General features: G+C 42.6%; 1 protein-coding gene across 1 annotated transcript; it reads left to right on the forward strand.

Moving 5' to 3' along the window:
* The first annotated feature begins 723 nt into the window (after positions 1-723).
* Positions 724-21,106, forward strand: ppp6r2b (protein phosphatase 6, regulatory subunit 2b). The gene is made up of 27 exons (XM_071535390.1): positions 724-1,048; positions 2,469-2,674; positions 2,817-2,972; positions 3,119-3,217; positions 3,621-3,807; positions 4,481-4,618; positions 4,706-4,771; positions 4,960-5,072; positions 5,178-5,291; positions 5,640-5,760; positions 6,767-6,928; positions 7,037-7,270; positions 7,404-7,468; positions 7,561-7,676; positions 7,807-7,892; positions 8,003-8,080; positions 8,170-8,267; positions 8,351-8,408; positions 8,617-8,738; positions 8,899-9,065; positions 9,310-9,466; positions 10,244-10,327; positions 10,903-11,136; positions 18,851-18,990; positions 19,153-19,249; positions 19,637-19,761; positions 19,847-21,106. Exons 3-27 carry the CDS (start codon positions 2,845-2,847, stop codon positions 20,089-20,091), a joined length of 3,234 nt encoding a protein of 1,077 aa, XP_071391491.1. The 5' UTR covers positions 724-1,048; positions 2,469-2,674; positions 2,817-2,844; the 3' UTR covers positions 20,092-21,106.
* The last annotated feature ends 2,738 nt before the right edge of the window (positions 21,107-23,844 follow it).

A 23,844-nucleotide genomic window follows, 5' to 3' on the forward strand; every position in this document is an offset into this window, starting at 1 on the left:
TTTAAAAAAAAGTGGTCGATTATTTGCGAGATTTATTACTGCACTGAACCTGCCTCAGGAAATATGAGCAAATATTTAAAGAAACGAGTTTCATTTAACTGTTAACTACATTCATTTTGACCCTCATTATGCTGTAGTAATCTTGTTAATTTGTTTGTTAGGGGCCCAGTGTAGTTCTGAATTTTGCTGAGATTAATTAATGAGCATTTTAATTAACGGGCAGTGCGAGTCTTCCCTTAGTGTATTGCTGTTGATTGTTAATATTATGTTTTTTGTTGGTCCCTTTATATTGTTATTTTTTGTATTATTATTAGTAATAGGCTAGTAGTAGTTACAGGTAGTAGTAACAGTAGTGTTATCTTCCCCGCGCCCTTTAGGGTAATTTATTGACATGAGGCCAATGCCATACGCAATGCATCCGTCGGCATCTTCTTTGACAGTCAGCTGATGTACAGGTTATTAACTGCTCGGGCAGTTGAGTAACAATCCTTTTAATTAAATCTGCAAGCCGTCACCTGTCAGCAATACTAAACTAATGAGTTATTGAGTTAACTCATCTGTTCTTTATTCTATATGCACCTTCATCTCCTAAAAGCAAATCGCGTTTAGGACGGCAGCAAATGCATGTGCAGTTTGTACTTAATGCATGCTCGATTGACAGCCTGCCTAAGTTTTGATTACGTTTTCAGTATCCGCCATTTTGATTACAACATTTGACAGATATTTTTCCCCCTGCCTTCTGAAGTACAATTTTGAATAGTGTCAACAACTAGCCGGTTAGCTGACCAAGCCTAGCTGTAGAGATAGCGTAAATGACATTGCAACTGAACCGGGAAGGAGTAGCTAACGTTAACGCAGCCAGTCATGAATAGCAAGCTCCGGGCCTCCGGGTGACCTGACGGTAAAGTCGCTGAGGAATGATTGTTGCCACTCAGCTTGTGGATGACGGCTGAATAATGATGGATATACGGATACAGTCACTTGTTTGGCGGCCAAACAAAATCTGTTAACGCTACTAGCTCGCTACACCAACGTCAGTCGAGACAAGGTGGGTCTGAATCAGGACATCTTCTGTGCCTGCAGCTACGCAGCCGTGGTAAATAAATGGCTAACTATGGCGTGTTGGTTTATGATCTGCATGCGAAGTATTGTTAGCCACTGGTACCGCATTGAAATAGTTTGGTAGCTTGATGAGTGAGACATGGCATGTTAGTTTATGACCTGCATGCGAGATAACGGCATCGTTGGCCGCTGGCACCGCATTGAAAGAGGTCGGTAACGGTAGATAAGCTAACTTAACGTTAAGTTACGCTAACGTTACGGATGAGCTAACGTTATCTTACGCTAACGTTACGGTTACCCTACGACCGTAGTACCGGGTGATGCTTTTAGGACACCAGAGAGGCCTGCCTAAACCTGACTGTTTGCGCTGTGGATGAAAGGTAGGCTTCAAGGGAAAGGGATGAATTCCTCCAGCGAGTAGCCTGAGCTCAAAAACACCTGTTTGTTTAGCCACAAGATGTTAATTGAGGGGATTGGTAAACTAGGTCAACATATACAAAGCATCATTAACGTTAGCTTATCGACGTTAATGTTCTCTGTCAGTCAGTGAACTCAAGTCACCCTCTCTTTAGACTGAAAAGGGTTAACTAGCTGGGTTACCCACACATTTTCCTCTCGGGAAAAATGTGTGACTGGTGACTTTGCGGTACCAAAGACCATATCCACAATTTACAAACACACATTGGACCAGCAGCATGTTAACGAGGGAAGATAGTGGTCGTATGCAGTGGATAATGGAGTGAGTGCCGGCTTAAGTTAATTGAGATGGAGGCTTTACTGTGTCTGTGGTCATTCAGGTTTGGTTTAGTGGGATGTTAAGGTCAAGGTCACTCCCAGCAGCAGTAGTCATTGGTCAGTGACAAGTCCTTCCTCCATCAACATACAGTGTGCAGTTGCCCTCATCACCATCCCTAGTCTCAAGTTAGTACTGTGTAGTGACACTGATGTCAGATAATGTGAGACTCAGCAGTTCCCCCTCATCTTGCTGACCAGCATAGGTGCATAATGTCTTTGTTTTTACGCAAGTTTTCATATCACATACCAAGACTAAGTTACTAACAGCATGTAATGTGTTTTATTTACATAAATGTTAGCTCTTTCCTACTCGCCTTATCACAATTTTCAGAGGTCTTCTGCATGTAAGTGTGTATGTGTGACCCACCATTCTCAGAGCAAGCTGGATAATGTGATTAAACAAATGTGCAGCCCTAACTCAGTTACAGACGCACTGCTTCCTGCTATTTGCACAAAGGGCCTCACTGCACTGGAGTTGACTGTTTCTTCCTCTGGCTGTAAAACATCTCTTCTTAAGCATAGAAATATTGCACAAAGACAGAGCAAGGTGGATGGAAATGATTCTATAACATTCATTCTCTCTCTCTCTCTCTCTCTCTCTCTCACACCAGGTTGAAGGCATTCTCTCCTGTGTGTGAAAGAGTATGAGATGGTGTATCTGGTGTTAGTATGAGTGCAGTGAGCGTGTGTGTTGTCAGTGTGGTGTGTTTATGTGAATTCGCTGATGCTGATCCATGACCAGGCCATGCAGTGTCAATAAGACAAATGTCTGGCTGTTTTGCAAGATCTGACTGAGGATTTTACTCCTTATCCAGACGTAAGAGAATACACATTATCACAACTAGTGTTCAACTTCTTGAGCCCACACAGACAACATAGATTCATTCATAATCTTGAACATGTCTTTCACACAGTGTCACGTTACTGATGCCTGTGCCCCATCTTCTTTCGGTCACCAGCTGAGCGTATGTGCTTGTGACGTCAGCCATGTTTTGGAAGTTTGACCTGCAGACGTCGTCTCACCTGGAGGCTCTGCTGGAGAAGGAGGATGTCACACTTGCTGAACTCATGGAAGAGGAGGATGTGCTGCAGGAGTGCAAGGCCCAGAACCGCAGGTCCGTTTACCATTAGCTTTGGCATATTGACAGCACATCAGTAATTCTGGTGGAGAAAATTCTTCACATGCTTTGAATTTTCAGCGATCCCTGGTGTCGTGCCAATACTAACTGGTGGTTCTTCCCTCGTCATCACTGTTTTGTAGACTCCTCCTGTTCTTGTCCCAGGACCACTGCATGCAGGAGCTGCTCCGTCTCATTACTACAGAGCCCCCTGCTGGTGTAGAGGAGATGAAACGCTTCAAGTAAGTGCCAGTGCTAAGAATATGCTGATGCAGAATATACATCCAGAAAAAAATAATGCATTTTACCTGTCCTGCAGAATGTCATATCTCCTCCTTGCCATTTTGTAGTTGTAGCTGACAGCTTACATGGTCTCAGAATTGTAAAAATGCTTCTTGACGCAGAGATCCAGCCAAACCATTGATAATGCATTTTAAATGTCCAAAATACTTGCCTGTCAAAGGGTTACCAACCTGTGAAAATCGCAACGGTCCAATTCCAGAAAAGGTTGCTTTTTCAATAATCACATTTCCTATGGGACACTGGTAATATTCCTAGGTAGAAAATAAAATATTTATGTTGCTTCTGCCCCGGAAAATTATAATGTGAGTGGCTTTGACTGCCTTGTGTGTTCATTTATTGCAGGTATCCAAACATAGCATGTGAGCTGTTGACATGCGATGTGGGGGTGATCAATGATAAGCTGGGTAATGAGGAGCCTTTGCTGGAAACTCTGTATGCCTTCCTGGAGCAGCCATCCCCACTGAACCCCCTCCTGGCATCTTTCTTTAGCAAGACCATTGGGAACCTTATCACACGCAAGACCGAGCAGGTAACACACACACATAGACACTCCCACACAGACTAATCAAAGTGCATGCTCATAAGGGACGACAGCTTTGTTTTGGGTTGTCATGCCCTTATTGAGAAACTGAGGTTTACCCACAGTGAGATAATGGTAAGTGCTCACATTGGGAATTCCTCTCAACCGAGGTGCCTGTCATGTTTTCTTTCTTGTGAAATGCCAATAGGCAGTGTGTTCCACAATTTCCCTACAGCTTTGTGCAAGGGATCTACATACAAATAAGTTATTCATCAATAGACATGATTCAAAAGGTTTTGTGGTTGACTTGTGAGTCATAATGTCCTGGGCATGATCATGAGGTAAATCTAGTTTATGGGATTTTCTTGTTTGTTTTTGTCCTAATGATGTATACGTTATGAATTATGAGTATAATGTTCACATCCCAATCTTTTAGTTTGACTAAGGGCTCAGACTTTCATTTCTATTCATAGTATTCCCATGATGTCACATGCATTTCCTACCAATATGATGCTTTACCATATACACAGCTCATTGGCTGTGGTTGTCATTTGATTATAATCACCCGTTAATTGATTACAATCACCTGTTGCTTTCCTACCAAGATGGCCGTGTGCTGATGTAACAGAATACTATGAATACTTTGTATGATGGGGATTTCATTGCTCTCTGGTTTGTCTAGGTGATTAGTTTCTTGCGAGGAAAGGAGGGATTCCTCTCCCTGGTTCTGAAGCATATTGACACGTCGGCCATGATGGATCTGCTGCTAAGACTTATCAGCTGTGTGGAGCCAGCCCCTCTCCGACAGGAGACACTTAATGTATGAGACAAACACACACAGATTTATATTTTGAGACATTACGCACCGTTATGTTGTGCTATAATAATGTGGGATTTCCCTCAACAGTGGTTGAATGAAGAGAAGTTGGCTCAGAGACTCATAGAGCTCATTCACCCCGAGAGAGATGAGGAGGTAAGATGGCATTACAGCGCTACAGTCTCTATCTCTGAGTCATTACGAGCATCTTCTTCCTCTGAAAAAATCCGGACAGCCGCTACCACACACACACACACACACACACACACACACACACACACACACACACACACACTCTATAGATAGACCATTTACTAGGCTGTAAGTGTGCATGTGTTTTTCAGAGGCAATCCAATGCATCTCAGACGTTGTGTGACATCATCCGTCTGAGCAGAGACCAGGCTAATCAGCTCCAAGAGATCTCAGAGCCTGACCCTTTGCTCACCGTGCTGGAATCGTAAGAGAGACACACACACACACACACACACACACACACGGTCGCACATACACACACTCTTAACAGGATGTCGAGGCTATGACATAATGTATTATGTTTCTACAGGCAGGAGTGTGTGGGGCAGCTGTTGCAGAATATGTTCTCCGGTGAGAGGACTGAGAGCTGTATTGTCAATGGAATTCAAGTCCTTCTCACATTACTGGAGATCAGGAGGCCTGTGTGAGTGACTGTTTCTGTCAGACAGTGATACTCAACTGGTAGCTGACACCTGACTTGCCAGCAACCAGTCTGTTGACTTTGAGATTCACCTCTCTCAGACAGCTAATTAAAAGCAAATTTAAATTGTGTATCAATAATGCTAACAGATTTTATTTTATAAGCACCATTAATGTCATTTTTTCAACTGACCCCTGGCCCCTATCATTTTCCAAAATCTCCGGGCGTCTCCGGGCGAAGCCAGTTGAGTGTTCCTTGTGTAAGACAACCTAACCCTTTATTTAAACATGGTGTCCACCCATTTCCTGTTTGATATGTATTTGGGTTATGTGTTTTATGTCTGTATGACAGGGTGGATGGTGTGATGGATGCTCAGGGATTCGAGAGAAGTTACACTGTCAACAGCAGCATTCTATTGGCTATCCAACCGCAGCTCATACACTTCCACCAGTTATTGCTGGAGCCGCCCAAGGTAAACACCACATGTCCTCTGCAGAGGGCTGGGTACTGACTGGGTACTGAATCATGTCGGTACTACAGACTACCGAAAGACGTTAAAACATTCAGTGCCAAATTTCAGTAATTTAATGGCTAATCTTACATCGTCTTTCATTGAATCACCATACCTGTTCTTTAATTAAAGTGACTGCTGATTGGCTCATTGGGTAACTGCTTCGTTTTGCTTGTAGTAAGTACACAATGTCGCAGAAACAGTCCAAGTTCTGGCTACATTTTAATATTTAATATTGATGGTGACAGCGCACGGTGCAAGATATGTGAAATACCTATCCAGTCCAGAGTCCAGGAGGAAAGTCCAGAAACACCTCAGGCCTAATGAAGCACTTAATGGTGCACAGTGTTAACTTGAGGGAAGAGAGCTGTATTGTGTTTGACTGTGAGAAAAGAACTTTGGCATTTTACAAAAGTGCATAGAAAATTTACTTGCACTTAATATTCTTGAAAATGTGAAGTATTGTTGACATAGTTCTAAATATTTAAAATGTAAGCTATTAAATAGTTATTATAGTCAGATCTGATAGTTTTGATTGTAAAATTGCATTTTGAACAAATAAATACTTTCTTAGTAAAAAAAAATATCATATTGCATTACATAATTAGCTTTTATACAATATAGGTATCGAAACAAGTACTGTTACCCAAGTAACCCAACCCTAATGCTGAATCCCAGTAGTTTTATTCCAGTGCAATGAGTCCTGTCTTTTAATGATCTGTAAGTCTATTATATTAGTGGTCATAATATGAAATAGCATGTCATTATACAGATGATAGACAGGATGATGGAGTTATGTTTGATTATCTGCCATGTAGATGATTTTGCTACACAGTGTTTCTAACTCTAAATCATTACAAGCATCTTTCTACTCTGCAAAACCTGCAGTCATCTGCTACCCAATGACTATAGGTTCTATCTGTGCACTTTTAGGAAGCTTGTGTGTTTGTTTTGTGTGTATGTTTAGCGTAGTCCCATGCTGACTACTCTGGGTGTGCTGGAGGAGCCATTGGGTAACACACGTCTTCACGTAGCCAGACTGGTGGCCTCTCTACTGTACACCAGCTCTGCTAGCCACGCAGTTGTAGCGCAGGAACTCTGCCGACTCAATACCATGGACCTGCTCCTGGTGAGACAAGTACACACTGTGGATTTGTCACTGACACAGTCAAACTAGAACGTTCACAGAGTGACATTTTGTAGACATCCCTTTCTAAAGTGTGTCCTTGTTTTTCAGGACTTGTTCTTTAAGTACACATGGAATAATTTCCTGCACCTCCAAGTGGAGCTCTGTGTTGCTGCCATCCTCAGGCCCTGTGCCCACGAAATGAGACTTCAGCCCGGCCTGGGGTCCCAGGACAAGTCCAGGCTTCAACAGGATGCCCCGCAAGAGCAGGCCTTATCTCAGCCGCAAACTCCTGAACCTTCAGTCACCCCTGAAAACTCTGCACATAACACAATGGTGACTCATGTAGGTGTCTCTGAGTGTATGTTTTGTTTGTATTTATATGTAAAAGGTTGAAGTGCCATGTGCTCTAACGCAAGGACCACTGTGGCTCTGTCTCTATTAAAACGGTCATTGACTCTTTCTTAATCTCTCACAGTTGTTTCAGCACTGCCAACTTGTCCAGAGGATTCTTGAGGCCTGGGAGGAGAATGATAAAATCCAGTAAGGAACTTTGCGCTAATGACAGTGTTGTTTTTGCTAATGTACAGAGGCCTATGGGTTTTTCTATATGAAGATGGTGCTGCTGTGTTTAGGTCAGAGGGTGGTATGAGGAGAGGGTACATGGGACACCTGACCAGGATCGCCAACACAGTCGTCCACAACCTGGAGAAAGGCCCGGTTCACACCCAGATCAGCAGCCTCATCACAGGTGTGTTTGTGGACATGCGCTCATACCCATACAAGCAAGAAAGTGATTGTAAAAGAAGAGACTTGCACAGTTACTACACTGCTGGAATATAGTCTTCTTAATCCTGTCTTTCTTGTGTGTTGGGATGTAGAGCTGCCAGAGGACTTCAGAGGGCGCTGGGAGACCTTTGTGGACCAGACCCTGTCGGAGACCAACAGGAAGAACACCATTGACCTGGTATACACACACACACGTCTATATAGTAGCTGTTCGTGCACACAAACACACACACATAAATAAAATCTTACCTTTTGCATGTTTGTTTAAGTGTTGTTTCCCTCTTCCAGGTTGGCACTCGAAACCTCCGTCATTCTTCAGAAGATGATATGGAAAGCCCGTTCCCCAAAGAGCTAACACTGCAGCAGGTACACAACATACATAAACACACACACAAACTATTGACAGCTTTAACATTAATTATGGTAGCCTAATTCAAGTTTGTGATGTGTTTTAGGCCTTCTCAGACTACCAGATCCAACAGATGACGGCTAACTTTGTGGATCAGTTTGGCTTCAATGATGAGGAGTTCACTGATCATGACGACAGCATTGGGTAAATTATGTGACAATCCCCACTGTGTGTCAGTGTACTGTTGTGTCTGTGTGCTGATTGAGTGAATACTGCTGTCATTGCAGCGCGACCTTTGACCGGATTGCCGAGATCAATATCAACATTGATGCAGGCCAGGACAGCGTGAGTTAACTCTTCGGCCAATAGTATTCACATATTTGCTCTAATGTGTGTATTTCCTTAACTGTTTGATATAAAGGCTGTGCCTTTATATCATCTCTGTAAATGTTTTAGGCTTCATCTTAGCTGATGTTATGCAACATAATGCATATCAGCAACATATACACTGTTGATACTCTTCACATTTAAGTGTTCCACCTGTTGTATGCAGGCTAACACAGCTGTGTTTGAGGCCTGCTCCAAGGAGAAGATTCAGCCCTTTGATGATGATGAAGAGGACATCTGGGAGGAGAAAGAGATCAACTATGCAACACATACCAAGTCCCGAAACAGGTAAACGCACTCCTATATACACACACACTCTTAACATTCTTTTTTTAAATTGTTTGTTTCAGCATCATGCTTCGAGTTTCATTCCATGTGTATTCATTTTAAACACACAGTTGTCCACGCTCAATCAAACATACTAAACAATTTTGCTGTCTGTGACAAGGTTTGGTGGGTCGCGGTCATCCCAGAGCGACGCAGCAAGCAAGGCCTATGATAGGACAGCAGGTTCAGGCACTGAGGCCTCTGATAGGACAACGGGCTCAGACACAGAGGAAGGGGAGGAGCCTAAAGAGGGCCTGGATCCCTTCTCCAACCAGGGCCAGACCGAGGGTACACAGAGTGAGACAAACTCTTATGTTGTATGCATGCTGATACAATAATTGTGTTGCGCTTTATGTTAGGACTTAAGCAAGTTTTGAGCTAGGTTAATATGTTAATTATCAGTGTTAATATGTGGTTCATATGGTGTAGAGGTGCTTGCATGTATATATGGCCATCCATGTGTGACACATGGATTTAGCTGACTTATGCTCCAGCGTAAGTGTCTCATGTCTAGTGCTATGCGCATACTCAGGCACTGGCTGGGTAGCAGACTTCGGGGAGGTGAACTCGAAGGCCCCTGCAGCAGGAGTGGGCTTCGCGGCCTGGGACAGTCCAGCCTCCCAGCCAGCAACCACAGAGACAGAGGAGAAGGGATGGGCCAAGTTCACCGACTTCCAGCCTTTCTGCTGGTGAGTCTGGGTGTGCTTACAGTGTGTGTGGAGCCGTTATGGAAAATACCCTAAAGCAACCTAAAGCCTGGTCTTGATGAGACTAACTGTGGTTGAATAAAGTAATTGAAGAATGATGTAGGGCAGGCGTGGGCAATGTTTGTTTTGGCATGAGATCTACTTTTTCCGTGAGTACACAGAGGTGATTTAGCAGTGCCAATCAAATACATTCAGTGAAAAGCGTGACTACTCATAACCAACACTGTGCAAACATAGAGTAAGCCAAAAATGTATATTCCTAATCAAGTACATACTAGTTAATGTGGGGACAGAGACAATATTCAAATTGCCATTCATAACTAAAATTATTTTGAAACAAGCTTGGGGTTAATGGAATGCAACCTTCAGAAGGCTGACAAAAATAAAACTTCTATTATCATGTACTGAGCATGAGACAGAAGATGAGGCCTATTCTCATCCACTAATTAGTGTCATTGGTCATTGTAGTTCATTTTAGCTCATGACAATTAAAATGCTGTATTACTACTGAAAATAATGCATTATTGCAATTGTTTTGTGAATGCAAATTTGTTTCTTTGAATTTCTTCACAAATTTTCTGGATGAGAAAGTTTCTTGGCTCAGCAACCTTCAGCACTTCATTTTTATCTCCACAGCTCGTATGATGCGCTGTAAAGGAGACCAGCCCACTCCTGATTTACGTAGGGCTACATCCAGAGTGTGTTGGCTATATTGTATATTCTGTAGATTTTCTAATCGCTGTGACATGTGTTCCTCAGCTCAGAAACAGGCCCCAGGTGCAGTTCTCCTGTGGACTCGGAGCTCAGCGGATCAGACAGAACCAAACCAAACCAGAACCGTAAGTTGTGGCTATGTGGTTAGTGACAGTGATAATATTGTTACAAAGTGAATGATGAAAATGCTCATTGACTGACATATTTTTGTAATTTGGTCAAAATTGCTATTTCAAATAGAAATTCTGTACCATAATGAACATTTCATTCTGTTGACAAAAATATGATAAATGGAAAAACACTCTGTGAGACAATTATTAAAACTGTCCTTACTGTTGAAAAAAAGAAAAGAAAAGTAGTGGAGTAGAAAACAAAAATGCATGCCTGTCATTGGAGACATAGTTTATTACTCTAACACCATCTAACACCATTGTCCATATTGACAATGTTCCCAAAAATATCAGACAGCTCCCAGACATTGTTTTGTGTTTTGACTAACACTGTGACTGGAAACTATACGCTGTGGTACTGCCATCAGTTCACTGAGCCACAAGTCATCCCAGATAACCGTTACCTCTCTCTTCCGCATTTTCATGACTCACTCACTCATTCCCATTTCGCCGGCTGGCGCAAAGGGCAGCAACAAAGTCCCTCCACTTCTGTCTGTCTCTGGCCGCCTTCTCCATGGTTCCCCAAGTGAAAAGTGTTTTCCCCTCTCTCTCTGCAGCGTGTGTGTGGAGTGTGTGTGTGGCGAGGAAGGCTCCACTGGTGGCGTCAGACAGCTCTTCCTCCGGCGGCTCAGACAGTGATGAGGAGGAAGACAAGACAGAGTCTGTATCCTTGGAGACGGTCACCACAGAGACCATCACCACGGGTGCTGGCAAGGAGACCATCCGGCTAACCGTGGATGCCAAAAACGAGAGGGCGGTCTTCAGCAGGTAGGCAGGCACACACACACACACACACACATACGCACTTACACACAAATAAAAGACAGTTTCTTTGTCTTCACTGGTGCAGTATATCCCTTCCCTGTCTTGCTGTACACTCTGACCCTCTTATATTGAGGCCTCTCTTCCCCTCTTTCCTTCAAACTTTTTCCTGCCCAATTCTTCTTTCCCTTCTTCCCTGTTTTTCACTTCCTCCTTCATTCTCCTCCTGTCTGTTCCCTCCCTTCTCATCTCCCCTTGACTCCAGAGTATTCAGACCAGCAGTCAGAGGGTATGTTGTGCTTGAGGTCCCTTGCTCTGGAGTGTGGAATGCTTTCCTAAAGTTGGATGAAGGATGAACACGTCTGTTATATGCAGAGATTGACCATTAACATGTTTCTCTGTGCTCCTTGCATTTATCAATACGCAGGATGTGATGTAACATTCCCTTGAGCCATAATCCAGGGCAAGCATTCAAGAATGATGTACTAACCCACAAATGGTGACCGAAGAGGACCTGATCTACTCTGTACCTACACTTAGGCTTATCCCTTGTTCCCAACATTACCCAGTAACCCCCAAACTCGCTGTTGGTCTCAACAATGACCCCCAGCTTGAAACTGTCCACTCAGCAGCTCAGAAACCAAATGGCATCAGCAAACAGTTATCTTACTTACGTAAGACAAATATACCAAGAGCTGAGAACATTGAGCGACTGCTCACTCCGGTTACCACGGCAATACCATCATGTGATATATAATGCCTGTCATAAGATTGATTTGGACCCCAGCTGATAGGCTTTCTTTTCTGTCAGAGCAACCACACTACTAACAATATATCAGATAGCATGCTACAAACAAAAAACGCTAACAATCCAACATATCAACTTCCTAACATTGATTGATTGATGTGTTTATTTGAGTGTCCTGCACCATTTATGGTGCCCAGCCCATATGGGCCTAACAAGTCAATATATTAACAAACATACTACTAACAAACAGTGCACCAGCAAGCATGCTATAGTCAGACAGATCCTACCCTCTAACTCAAGGGTTCCTACCTTTTACTGCCTGCTTTAAGCTCCGCCCACGAATGGCTGGTGTGGTCTGAAATGAGAGCGGATAACTAATGAAATTCAGCCATCAGCACATTGACATCCGCAGTTTGTTCACTCATTTTGAGTGCAGATAACAATGCTATAGCTGTCTGTCTCAGTCTAGTTAGATGCACTTTGTTTTGTCCTTACAGTGAAGCGGACAAGGTGCCAATAGAGGGACTGTCCATCAAAGACAAAGGGAAAGGCAATGAGAAAGACAGCGAGAAGGGGAAGAAGGACGGAGACTTTCCCAGCACAACTACCACCAGTCCAACTGACCGGTCGGCTGCAGTCACACAGTAAGTGTATGTGTGTCTACATGTGTATGTTTGTGTGCGTGTGCATGTGTGACAGACATATATAAATTAATTTGTGCTGCGCAGCTCCCTTATCTAATAATTTCTCTTTGGTTACCTTACAGAGAGACGCAGCCCTCTGCTAATGGACCGGCCTAACGCTGCGGTACAGGCACACACACGCTCCACTCACACCTGCCCATTCAACACACACAACCATGCCACCTTCTCTCCCCGTTAGCAGTCCTCCCATACCTTTTGTTTGTGTCCAAAGAGGTGCAAGTGAATGGGAGATCACAAACAAACTGAAGATCAAAGGGCCCTGAACAATATGTATTGTGAATATGGATATTTTGGAGTCCAGAAATCTGCAAATGATATGTCTCCTACACATCAGTGACATAATCTCAATAGGACAGTACAAAGGAGAGATGGGTGTTTTTATGTTTTTTTTAGGGAACAGTAAGGCCTGAAAGACCCCCAAAGCCAAATTTTGACATATTACTATATAGTATATTTTTTTTCATGGAACTGAAAAAAAAAAGAAACACTCTGATCTGTTGTGATGAGGAGAAGTGACACTGTGTGCATTCGTAATTTGGCACTCTAATTTCATACTTCACTCTGAAATTACACCATTCCTGACGTGGTTCTTGCAGTGCAGTTTGTATACTGAGTGTGGAACTTTTCCAGCACGGCATTTGACTGTTTACATCAGTAGGGAAAATGGTGTTCAACTAATCAGCTAAGCTTGCTAGCAAGCTAGCTGCCATTTTACATAGTGGAAATAAATCTTGCTCAGATCACAGCTCCCTCCCCAACCCCCCAGCATTTTAACATACATGCTCGGGTTTATTAGTGCAAACGTGACTGATAATAAATTGGCACTTTTCATCCTTTTTCATGCTTTGATCCTATGGAACCCGAGTTCTATTTTTCCCTTAATCTGATTTGAATTAGGAACGCATCAACAGTCACGCTTTCTGCTGTTCCCTTCCACCTCCTGCGAGATTCATGTAGTTTAGAGGTGTGTGCTGTTATGTATGTGTGTAGACATGTGTGCCTGTATGTGTGTTGGAGCTCTGTCTGAGGTACAGAGTGTATTCTCAGGTCAAAGAAGAGGTATGTAGATACAAAGAAAGCACACCTGTGTAACACACACGCACACATACCACACATGTGTACACACAGCCATATTCACGCACGCACACACACACACACACACACACACACACACATAAAAAAACACTCACAATGATGTGCACATACCAATCCATATCACCCACAGAGCTGTTTAAATGTAATATTGTGACATTTGAACCTGTATTAGGTTGTGGCTATTCTTCTTGGTAATATGTAAACGTAATATAAATGTAAACAGTATATATAAACATTATATCTATTTTTGGAATAAATCCAGACGTATGGCAAGGCGGTTGTTTTGCAGGTTGCAACGTGTGTAATGTATGTGTGTGTTGTACTGTTGAAATGAGGCAATAATGATGTCTGTGTTTTGGTTTATACCCCAGCATCAGTTCCTGTTCCTCTGCCTCATGCTTTGTGTGTGGGGGTTTGGGAGTGTGCATGTGCCTGGATGTGCATTGGTAACCCACAGTATGTCTTCCATTTTATTTACTTAAGTTACTGTGTGCCAGACAGCCATGCTTTATTTTATCTTTCTCCTTGTCTCTCTCTTTCTCAGGGCAGGAGTTGACTTTAATTGCATATGCCTACGGAACGATTTACTTAGATTGTTGTATTTTAATTTTATAAGCACTTTCAAGAAGCACTTTTTGGTTTGTACTTGGTGGCGATAGATGCCACCAGTATTCCCCGCTCAAAGAGGCGGGAATGTTTGACTTGAATGAGTGAATTATGTAGATATTTTAGAATTTATTTTTTTTCAATATGCTTTTTTGCCAAAGTGTGTCTTCCCACCAGTGTGTGACTGGATTTCATATCTGTGAAGTAGCCTCCTTCCCTGTGACGGTTTATAGGTCTGGATGAGAACAAATTTGGTCTGGATTTATCTTAGGCAAGTCTTTTTGTGTGATGTGATCCCCTCCCTCCTAAATTCTTTTTCAAATCCCGAGTGGAGGAGGTGTTGGGGTAGGAGAGGATGCAAGGTGTCAAAGAAAAGACTACAAAGATTCATCCCAGATCACCACATGGGAAACTGGAATGAAGAGGAGCCTTGAAAGCAATAGAGCTGGCCCAGTTCCACTTCCAGTCCCCAGCCCCTAGAGCCTTCTTTTAGCTCTGACAGTTATACACAAACTTTCATATTCTTGAAGCCATTTTTGCTTTTAGCCATCCAGCACTGTTGAGATGTTTTGAAATGGAACTGGGCGGTGAGTCAGGGTTAGTTTGAGTCGGGGTTTGAGCAGGAAAACAGGGCTGTTCTCCAGGTCCTTTTTAGTCAGGGTTGTGTACAGGGTCAGAATATGTCATCCCCTCCTCCCGAAACCCAAGCACTGCATCTGACCCTTACCTTTGTGTTTTGCTGTGTGTGTGTGTGTGCATCAATGAGTGTGTCTCCTATCCGGAGTGTGTGTCCTTTCCGTTGGGAGTGTTCGTGTGGTGCTGTGTAGCTACGGGTATGGTAAGATGTTACACATAATGGCATGAAGTACATTACAGAATCATCTTTAAGTGCCATTACGTTTGCACATTTAGCCTCATTTCACCTCATGGTTATGTACTGTATTTTGCAGTATGTGCCCTAAACTCTCATTGATAGACAATGGGTGGTATGATCAATTACTTTTTCCCCCCCATCACCTGATACTTACACTGAGGCCATTGCAAAGTTTAATTCTTCCGTGCATTATAGCTTACCACATTTGACGTGTGTGGATGCGTGTGTGGGAGTGGGCGGGAGTCTGGGACGGGGCGTTAAAGACAGCTGTGTTGTAAAATGCCTTTTTTTGTAAAGTGGACTGATGCTGGCGGTTTTTTCCGTATAGAGAGTAACGTGTCTGTTACCTGTTGTCAAATTTAGCTTGTACATTCAGATATGAACCTAATAAATATGTCAGACCATGAAGAGCGAGTCTGTTTTTGTCTCACAGATATGGCCCGCTGAACACACACACACACACACACACACACACACACACACACACACACAGAACAGGACTCTTTCAGTAGAAGCACAAATATGTTTACCTTAAGGGCAGGTAAGCAAGAGGATTATATTGCTCACCTGTCCTTACACATTTGAGACACACTGACACTAAATGCTGTAGACTCACACCATCTCCCTCAATGCAAACATAGACCTGCTTAGCACACATATCTACTGTGCCCCAGGCAGAGGGGAAACAAGTTCACATAACAGAGGGAGGCACTGAAGACACCCCTCATGTTCATATTACATTTGTACAATTCTCGTGTTCATACTACACTGTAGCTCGGAGTTCTTTCTATTTATTGGTCCTCTTTTAACTGTGGGTGTGTGTTTTTGTTCCTTGGCTCAGAGACACCATAGCTGTCATCACATTCCTATATAGTTTACGAGTGGCCTAAAGATGATAAATACACCTGCTGGCACACAACAAACCTCTTGTCTCTTCTTTTTGCTCTCCTTCATCCATTCTCTCTCTCTCTGCTTCCCTTCCATCTCTCCCTTGCAAAAAGGAAGAGTACCTTTTTACTTTGTCAATTGCACCTGCCTGGTCTCTTAGAGAGCGCATGCATATGGAGAAGTGAGCGTGCACGAGGAGGGGAGCCAGCCTGTCAGGGGGAGGGGAAAGGGGAAGTGGGGTTGGAAGAGAGAGAGAGAGAGGCGGAGTTGAGAGTGTTGTACTTGTGGGTTGTGGAGAAACCTGCCTGTCCGCTTGGATCTCGGAGAGGAGGAGCTTTAGGGGTGTGGGACTCAAACAAAGGAGACATACACTCATATACACACAGACACCAGCGCACTGGAGAGAGAGAGGCAGACAGCTGGGGAGATTCACTTTCCACAGAGACGATCCTCAACTCCTGGAATACTTGTTTTGGAAAATTTTTGAAAAAGGACTCCTGCGTTTGTCCATTGTTTGGGACCGTAAACAATGAGCTGAGAGATGTGTGTGTGTGAGCACTGGTTACCATGTGCTACCTTTAGTGTCTAGAAGTGTGTGTGTATGTGTGTGTGTGGGATGGCAAAGTGGGGCTGGCACGACCAACAGCTCTGCTCTTAGCTCTATGCCATGGGGGGTTGCCATAGTTACCCCTCAGCTACAGAGGCAGACACCACAACTCTTCAGCCCTCTGACATCAGCAATGAAAAACTGTAAGTTGTCTGTCTCCTCTCTCAACTGTTTATCAATCCTCTATCTTTATCTCTACTTTTATTCTCAAATGTCTCAGTTTATCCTAGAAAAAAAAGATCACTCACTGATGTCTTGTTCATTATCTGTAACTCTTACTATCCCGTTACTGATGTTTTTTTCAATTTTACACTACATCTTTGTATGTCCATCTCTTTTTTTATTCACTTTTCGTGTTATCTCTTGCCTTAGAAGAGTTACAGTAGTTGTTTAGGCTGCAGAAGTAAAGCCATAAGGGATCCTCTGGGTTCACTGTCTTTTTGTCCCAGTCCTACTTTATATTCTGAGACCACAAGACAAAGTAATGTATGGAAAACACAGCCAAGGATGGTGAGGAACGAACTAGATGAGAGAGTTGGCTGCACATGGTTTACTGAGGAATGTTCTCCAGATAAGAATGTGTGTGTGTGTGTGTGTGTGTGTGTGTGTGTTACATATTTGTCCGATGGCATCAGTGAAGGTGGATTCCTTGAACAGCGCACATGTGTTGTGAGAAGAGTTTTGAAATTGAATGAGGGAAGACGGCGTATGTGTGTACATGTTTTAGGACGGTTATTCTGCATTACGCTGGCTCTGGGATGAATCTTTTGGAGACAGCTGGCTGTGCTGAGTACAGTGTTTATTTCGCCCATACGGCAGAGGCAAAGGTAAACAGATGGATAAGAGCGAGAGAGCAGGGGTCACAGAAGAGTGTGTTTACACACAAACACACCATTACAAGTAGCTCTGGGTTCTTTGTGTTTGTGTGTATGCAGGCAACTGGTAGCCAAGGGTTGGTAAGACTAATTGAGTTAATACCATGGAGCTGGAACAGAATCGCTAATAGCACGTTAACAAAGCAGGTTCCTCCGGACATTAGGGAAATGTCATGGTTCAGAAGTGCCATTTGCATCTGCTGTTACTGTCCCCTGTAACTCTTTACAGTACCTTCGTGCTAAAGCTACTATTTACATTCTTTACTTCCCCAGCCCCTCTCTCTTCTCTATCTGTATTTCTGTACAGTATCTGTCCCTGCACCTCTTCTGACCTCTACTTTGGACAAAGACTTTGCTGTTTAGACCATAAAGCTACTTCTCCCAACCCAACCCAACACCCACACACATCCCCCCAGGGGGGCCGAAACTCCATAGAGAGCACAGTGTTTCTCTTATCACAGCAGGCAAGGTCACACTGAGTAAACTCTCCATGCTGCTGTGAGAGATCTAAAACCTGCAGCCACTTTGAAAGATTGATATTCATCCATTTTAAAAACATTGACTTAACAGAAGATGTAGCTATCAGACAGACAGACACACCGATACACACACACACACACACACACACACACAGTGTAGAGTGCCTCCTCGTCGCTGCACACTACCTACGTCAGACTGGCTGTCCTGGTTTGCATAAAGTCAAATCACGCTGCGTAGTTAGACTTTCCAGGACACATCGACATTCACAAACACCACTGTTCACTTTCTGTGCTCACACTCCGCATTTATCACAAGTTCCCAAACTGCCAGTCGTGGGTTTACTGATTATAAAGCACTACCTCTAGCTTTATCAGTATGTATATACTGATATAAGAAAGAGAAGTTTGGCAGAGGAAACTGGCTCCATGCATTACCTTGCACAAATGTTAGTACTTTTAATTATTTGCTTTGTAATGCTGACCACTGCAGCCGTATACCTCATTAACAGTAATTACACTGGCTCAGAATGGACTGGCTTCATTACATTACCTGCTGGTTTATTGGACTTTCAGGTCTGCAGTTACAGCAGTGTGTGTGTGTGTGTGTGTGTGTGTGTGTGTGTGTGTGCGCGTGTGCGTGTGCACCAGCCAGAGAGACAGCAAGATAGAAGAGCGAGGCAGAGACCATAAAACCTGTTATCTACTGACTGCAGCAGTAGTAGTTTATCCAGTGACCTATCGATTGTTTTACACAGCAATATTTTCTTTCTCTCTTTCTCTCTTTCTCTTTCTCTCTCCCTCTCTCTCTTTCTCTGGTTCATTAACTCTGTGCTGTGTTCCCAAGGGGAATTAATAACAATAATCTGGAGGAGCGTCCATATCTCCAGCAGCAGTATGTGTGCCAGCGGATCACACACACAGACATGTCCGCCCTTACAACCCTGCCGCCCGGCCTCGACCAGGCAGAGTGGCTGGCCAGTAACAGTAAGTAGACCCCAGAAACACGCCAGGCTCTGATTGGTTGTAGCCTATATCTCCTCTTCTCCATCTACAAGAAAACCGCTCAGTTACTGTGTTGTGGGTGAGCGTTGATATACGAATACATGCACAATGTAACTCTAGATTTTGTCCTGTTTATCTCCTCAGCGGTGGCGTTTTTCAAGCATATAAACCTGTTCTCTAGTGCATTGTCTGAGTTCTGCACTCCCAGCACCTGCCCTACTGCCTGTGGACCAGGCAACACGTACGTTCCTGAACAGCATGCACACATGGACACAGCTACATGCTTACTGGGAATAACTGGGTCCCAAATGTTCATTATCTTGTGCATTTCATGTACAATACTGCCCTACAAAGCTAAGCTAAGACAGAGTGAAACTGGGAAAAAATACTTCATTATCTCCTGTCCTGACAAATGTATTCTTGGTACAGAAGTGGTTTAGGAGCACCTATGGGCCTAATTTTTGTTAAAAATGAAATCTATACTTGAGGCATGACCTATGACTTTTGAAAAACACAAAATATAGTTACAGTTGTTTACCTCTATAGAGCAGAATATAGAGTGTGTTGTGTCTTGGTGACAATTACTGCACAAATCTGATGGCTGTAATCTGTGTGTTGGTGTTTTTAGGGTTTATGTTTGGACTGATGAGCAGGGCAAGAAGTTGAAGTGCTCTGCCCCACTTTATTTTGACTACGCCATGTCGTACATTCAGGATCTACTGACTGATGAAGACGTGTTCCCCACCAAAGCAGGTAAATGATATGATTCCTTTTTCAACGTTTCATCGTTTTGCATTACATCTTATTTTAGCTGTTTTCCCCGGCCCTCTTTTCCCAGGTTCAGTGTTTCCTGCAGGCTTCGTCTTTCTGGTCCAGAAGGTGTTTCTGCTGTTGTTCAGCACTCTGGCTCACATTTACTGGTCTCACTACACAGAAGCACTGGCGCTGGGCCTGCACCCACACCTCAACACACTCTTCACACACCTCACACACTTCTGCCGGCAGCATGCACTGCTGGAGCCAGAGGACACCGCGCCGCTGCAGGACCTCATCACAGCTCTGGGACAGCATGGCTACACCTAAACAGCAGCAGCACATTTTATTTTTTTATAATAATATTTTATTAATTTTAACACAACCAAACAAAGAACCAGACAGCACAGATATTGCCAAATTGCAAAATAAGAATGAATAAATTAGTTAACATACATGGGTTGCATTACATACATGTGAATTACATTATATACATTATTGTATACATTAGTACCATGTCAAAGGAAAGAAAAAAACAGTGTCTATGACTTATTTGTGAAAACAATGCGCGGGCACCCTTTCTGCAGTAGGAAGATAATCAAGGAAGGGTTGCCAAATATTATAAAAGAAGTTGTCATTACCCTTTAATGTAGCACTGAGGTGTTCCACAGGAAAAACCTTAAATGTTTCTCTGTACCACTGTGTGACTGAGGGAGGTGTCTCCCTGATCCACTGGAACAGAATGCAACGCCTCGCTAGAAGCAGAGGTTTACCCATTAAAGTCAGCTGTCCAGCAGATAAAGAGAACTGCTCCATAGGTATATTCAAGAGAAACAAACCTGGTTCCATCTTTACTGTTTTGTCGAAAATTGAGCTAAGCTCCTTGGTAATATTTTTCCAGTAGCAGCACATTTTAAACTTGTTTAACCCTCACATCACACATCATTTACTCTGTGTAGCCGGTAACAAAACCATGTAGTGATTCTCACGACTCTGGACCAAACTTTTATTTACTTCACCACATGGATTTTAAAGAAAAGGACTGACAGATGTAACTTGGTAAAAAAAAAATGCCATAAGTGCTCACACAATCTGTTCCTGTACATGGAGAATGAATAACTCAACTTTGAGTGAAAGAAAGTAAATAATACCAGACATGAGTATCTGGCTCCAGCCCTTCTCCTCCTGTTGTAGTCTAAAGCAGTTATTTGTGATATTGTGTGAGTCTATGATATTGCATGTTACAGTGTATTTTAAAACAAAGGTGCATCATTATGTTTTAATCAGGTCAAGATCTTCAAAGTCATTTGCCAAGTCTTCCTTGTAGACTTAACATAATAAAAAACTCTTCTTGAATTGTTATCTGGTGTCTTTTCTTTATCAACTAATACAGACAGTCCACAGTTAGCAGAAACAAAATGTGACTATTGTATACTCTCATCTGTATAAAATGGCACAGCTAGTCTCTGCATCCTAATGTATGCTTGTGAACACTAGATTTTTGACAGATATTTGCATTATTCCATAGATTTCAAAAATCACAAACAATTGCATGATCTCTTCACTAATCTAGAAATGACTAAACAAGAAAACTGAAGGGATTGTAGAAAAACAGAGGAAAATTAAGTGAGCAGTCATTCCTCATATTCCAAAATTGTCATTGAAATTCAGTGCTATTTAACAATAATTTACACTTTTCATGATCATATGGTTATACCATATCTTTCTTTCAGTAGCCTACTTTGATTAAGTTAATGTGTGTTTGATATGATTTACAAGTTATCAGAACAGTTATGTTCCTCATTATTGAGAAGCTAGGTCATTGTTGACAGTTGCACTATTGTTTTTCTGTCTTTATCAATTTCACAGTTCTCCATGCAGGCATTCTGTCCAGTTACCTGCAGCTGGCTTATGTCTTTTTTTATGTCCTGGTCCCCAATCCTGCATGAGTTTGTCCAACATGTTCCCTGAATTGGCTTGACAACAGCTCCACCTGCTGCCCAGCACAGGAACTGAGCCAGTATCTCCCACAACAACAGGGAAAACATTTCCACCTACATAGTCAGCTACCTTCTTACAGAAAAACCTTTGAGAAGAAGAGATGGTGGGTTGATGCCCCCATCCTAGCTTTCAGTCCAGCATCCAACATGTGACAGTGAGCTCTGTAACACCTAATGTTGGGCAGCAGGATGGTGTAGTGAGTAGGGAAACTGTCCCTCACCTGCAGGACCTGAGTTGAAGTCCCTGTTTTGGCAAAAGCACTTGAGACTGAGTCCCTACTAGTTAGCGGACCCTGCACTCTGACCTGCCCGTGGATGGGTACAAACAATCCTATGGGGATCAGTTAAGTATCCAATTGTTATTAAAGGGAAAATGAAATGGAGTCACTGCTATTTCTGTGATAATGGACACCAGTCTTTGTGAATGTGAACAATATGTGAAAGCCTCTTCATTCGGAGAAACTAGAGAGTCAAGCATGTTTTGCTAATGTCTTCAAGAGGCAAATCCTGGAGCTACTGCACTGACAGTGAATGGGAGACTAACTTCGCACTGACAGTACTACGGGCAATTTTTCATCAGAGATATGTGCTCATTTTCAGCTTTTTGGCACAATGATTAATTTTATTGTGGGACACAATGAAATAATCAGCATCTAAGGGCAAACATATATTCTAAAAATATATATAAACATAAAGTCAGTCTCTAATTTGTTGTTGATTCATTGATGCTACCATACAACAGAGGCTTGGCTCTCTGGTTTCTCTTTCCCTGAGAGTGAGTTGTTCATTTTTGCATACATTATCTGAATTGTCAAACATTGAAACCCTGAAAAGGATTAAGTAGGCAGAGAAGATGAAAGCATGAATGATAACAGTATTGTATGGTAGTTTCTGTTTCAAGATGTGCAGACCATGTACTCCCAAGTTTCACCACACAGAGGCATCAAGATGCCACCTCTCTTTCTTTTTGAAAGAAGCCTGAAAAACTGGTGCATGGAAAAACTGAATTGAGTAATAATGGTAAAGGGATTACAGTAATCTGAATACTAAGAATTGGTTACTGTAATGCATTGCTGAAAAATGCTGCAAAACAGATTAGCTACATTTGGGGAAAATGTTGATTACTTGCTGAATTACTCAGAAATTATAAACACAAACATCATCTTGCACAACTTGAAATAGATGACAAACATTCCACTCACATTAAAGTATGTAAATTGGTGTTAATTTAACTTCATGTTTTATAGAATTTAGTGGAAAACTAATCCAAATGTAACTAAAGTAATCTGATTATTTTGCTAACAATCCATAATCTAATACATAATTTTGCCAATAACAATTTTAGCAGGTAATATGTAATCTTTGAAAGAAAGAAAGTAACTTCATCTAACTCGTCAGCCCTGGTTTGGATGAGGAGCTTCACAGAAACACACCAGACTGCGTGCTTGTGCTGGTCTGATAGGCAAAACGCTCAAATGACTGATCTTCTGAAAATACAAAAAGCAGTTTGTCTGGCAAAATATGAGTTCCATTATAATTGCAAATGGCCCGCGCAGAAAGTTCAAATGAAAACTTATCTCTTTGGTCGACACCTCACCTCCACCTCCCCCAACCCTCCTGCTCTATAGTTGCACTTGACTGCGCTTTTAGTTTTCCCTGCTTTCACCAGAGAGATTGTTCTTTTTACTCTTTTTTTCTTTTTACTCTTGGCACTGTTTGCACCTCCACTTACCTGTTTTGCCCTTTCACCTCTTTGTTACAATGTAATGATAAGTTGTGCATAAATGCCTAAAATGTAAAATGCCCATGTGCTGTACAATGTATCTCATGAAAACTATGTAACACTAATTCGAATTTCAAAAGCTGGAGGCATCAGATTTAACCTCTACATCCCCACAAGATTTTCAATTCTAGATTAGCTGATTTCTTCAAATGGATGCATGTTGAATCAGATCAAAAACAGTCACCACGATGGAACCAGAGGTGAGGGAGATTGTCCATAGTGTGTGCAATATGTGTGCCGATAGGTTTAGCTGCATGTTACACTGGTTGCACCTATTGACTTATAGAGTGTGAATGTGGC

Source organism: Centroberyx affinis, unplaced genomic scaffold (assembly GCF_046629955.1).
Source record: "Centroberyx affinis isolate AG114_WGS23_722 - 3 ecotype Tasmania unplaced genomic scaffold, CSIRO-AGI_Caff_v1 ptg002699l_1, whole genome shotgun sequence".
Lineage (NCBI taxonomy): Eukaryota > Metazoa > Chordata > Actinopteri > Beryciformes > Berycidae > Centroberyx > Centroberyx affinis.

What these genes read in the sequence shown, in the direction of transcription:
- ppp6r2b (XM_071535390.1), top strand. Translation starts at nt 2,845, where the DNA reads ATGTTTTGGAAGTTTGACCTGCAGACGTCGTCTCACCTGGAGGCTCTG. An exon ending in TATTGCTGGAGCCGCCCAAG is followed by an intron (nt 5,761 to 6,766) that starts GTAAACACCACA and finishes GTGTATGTTTAG; the next exon opens with CGTAGTCCCATGCTGACTAC. An exon ending in CGTGTTCCCCACCAAAGCAG is followed by an intron (nt 19,762 to 19,846) that starts GTAAATGATATG and finishes CTCTTTTCCCAG; the next exon opens with GTTCAGTGTTTCCTGCAGGC.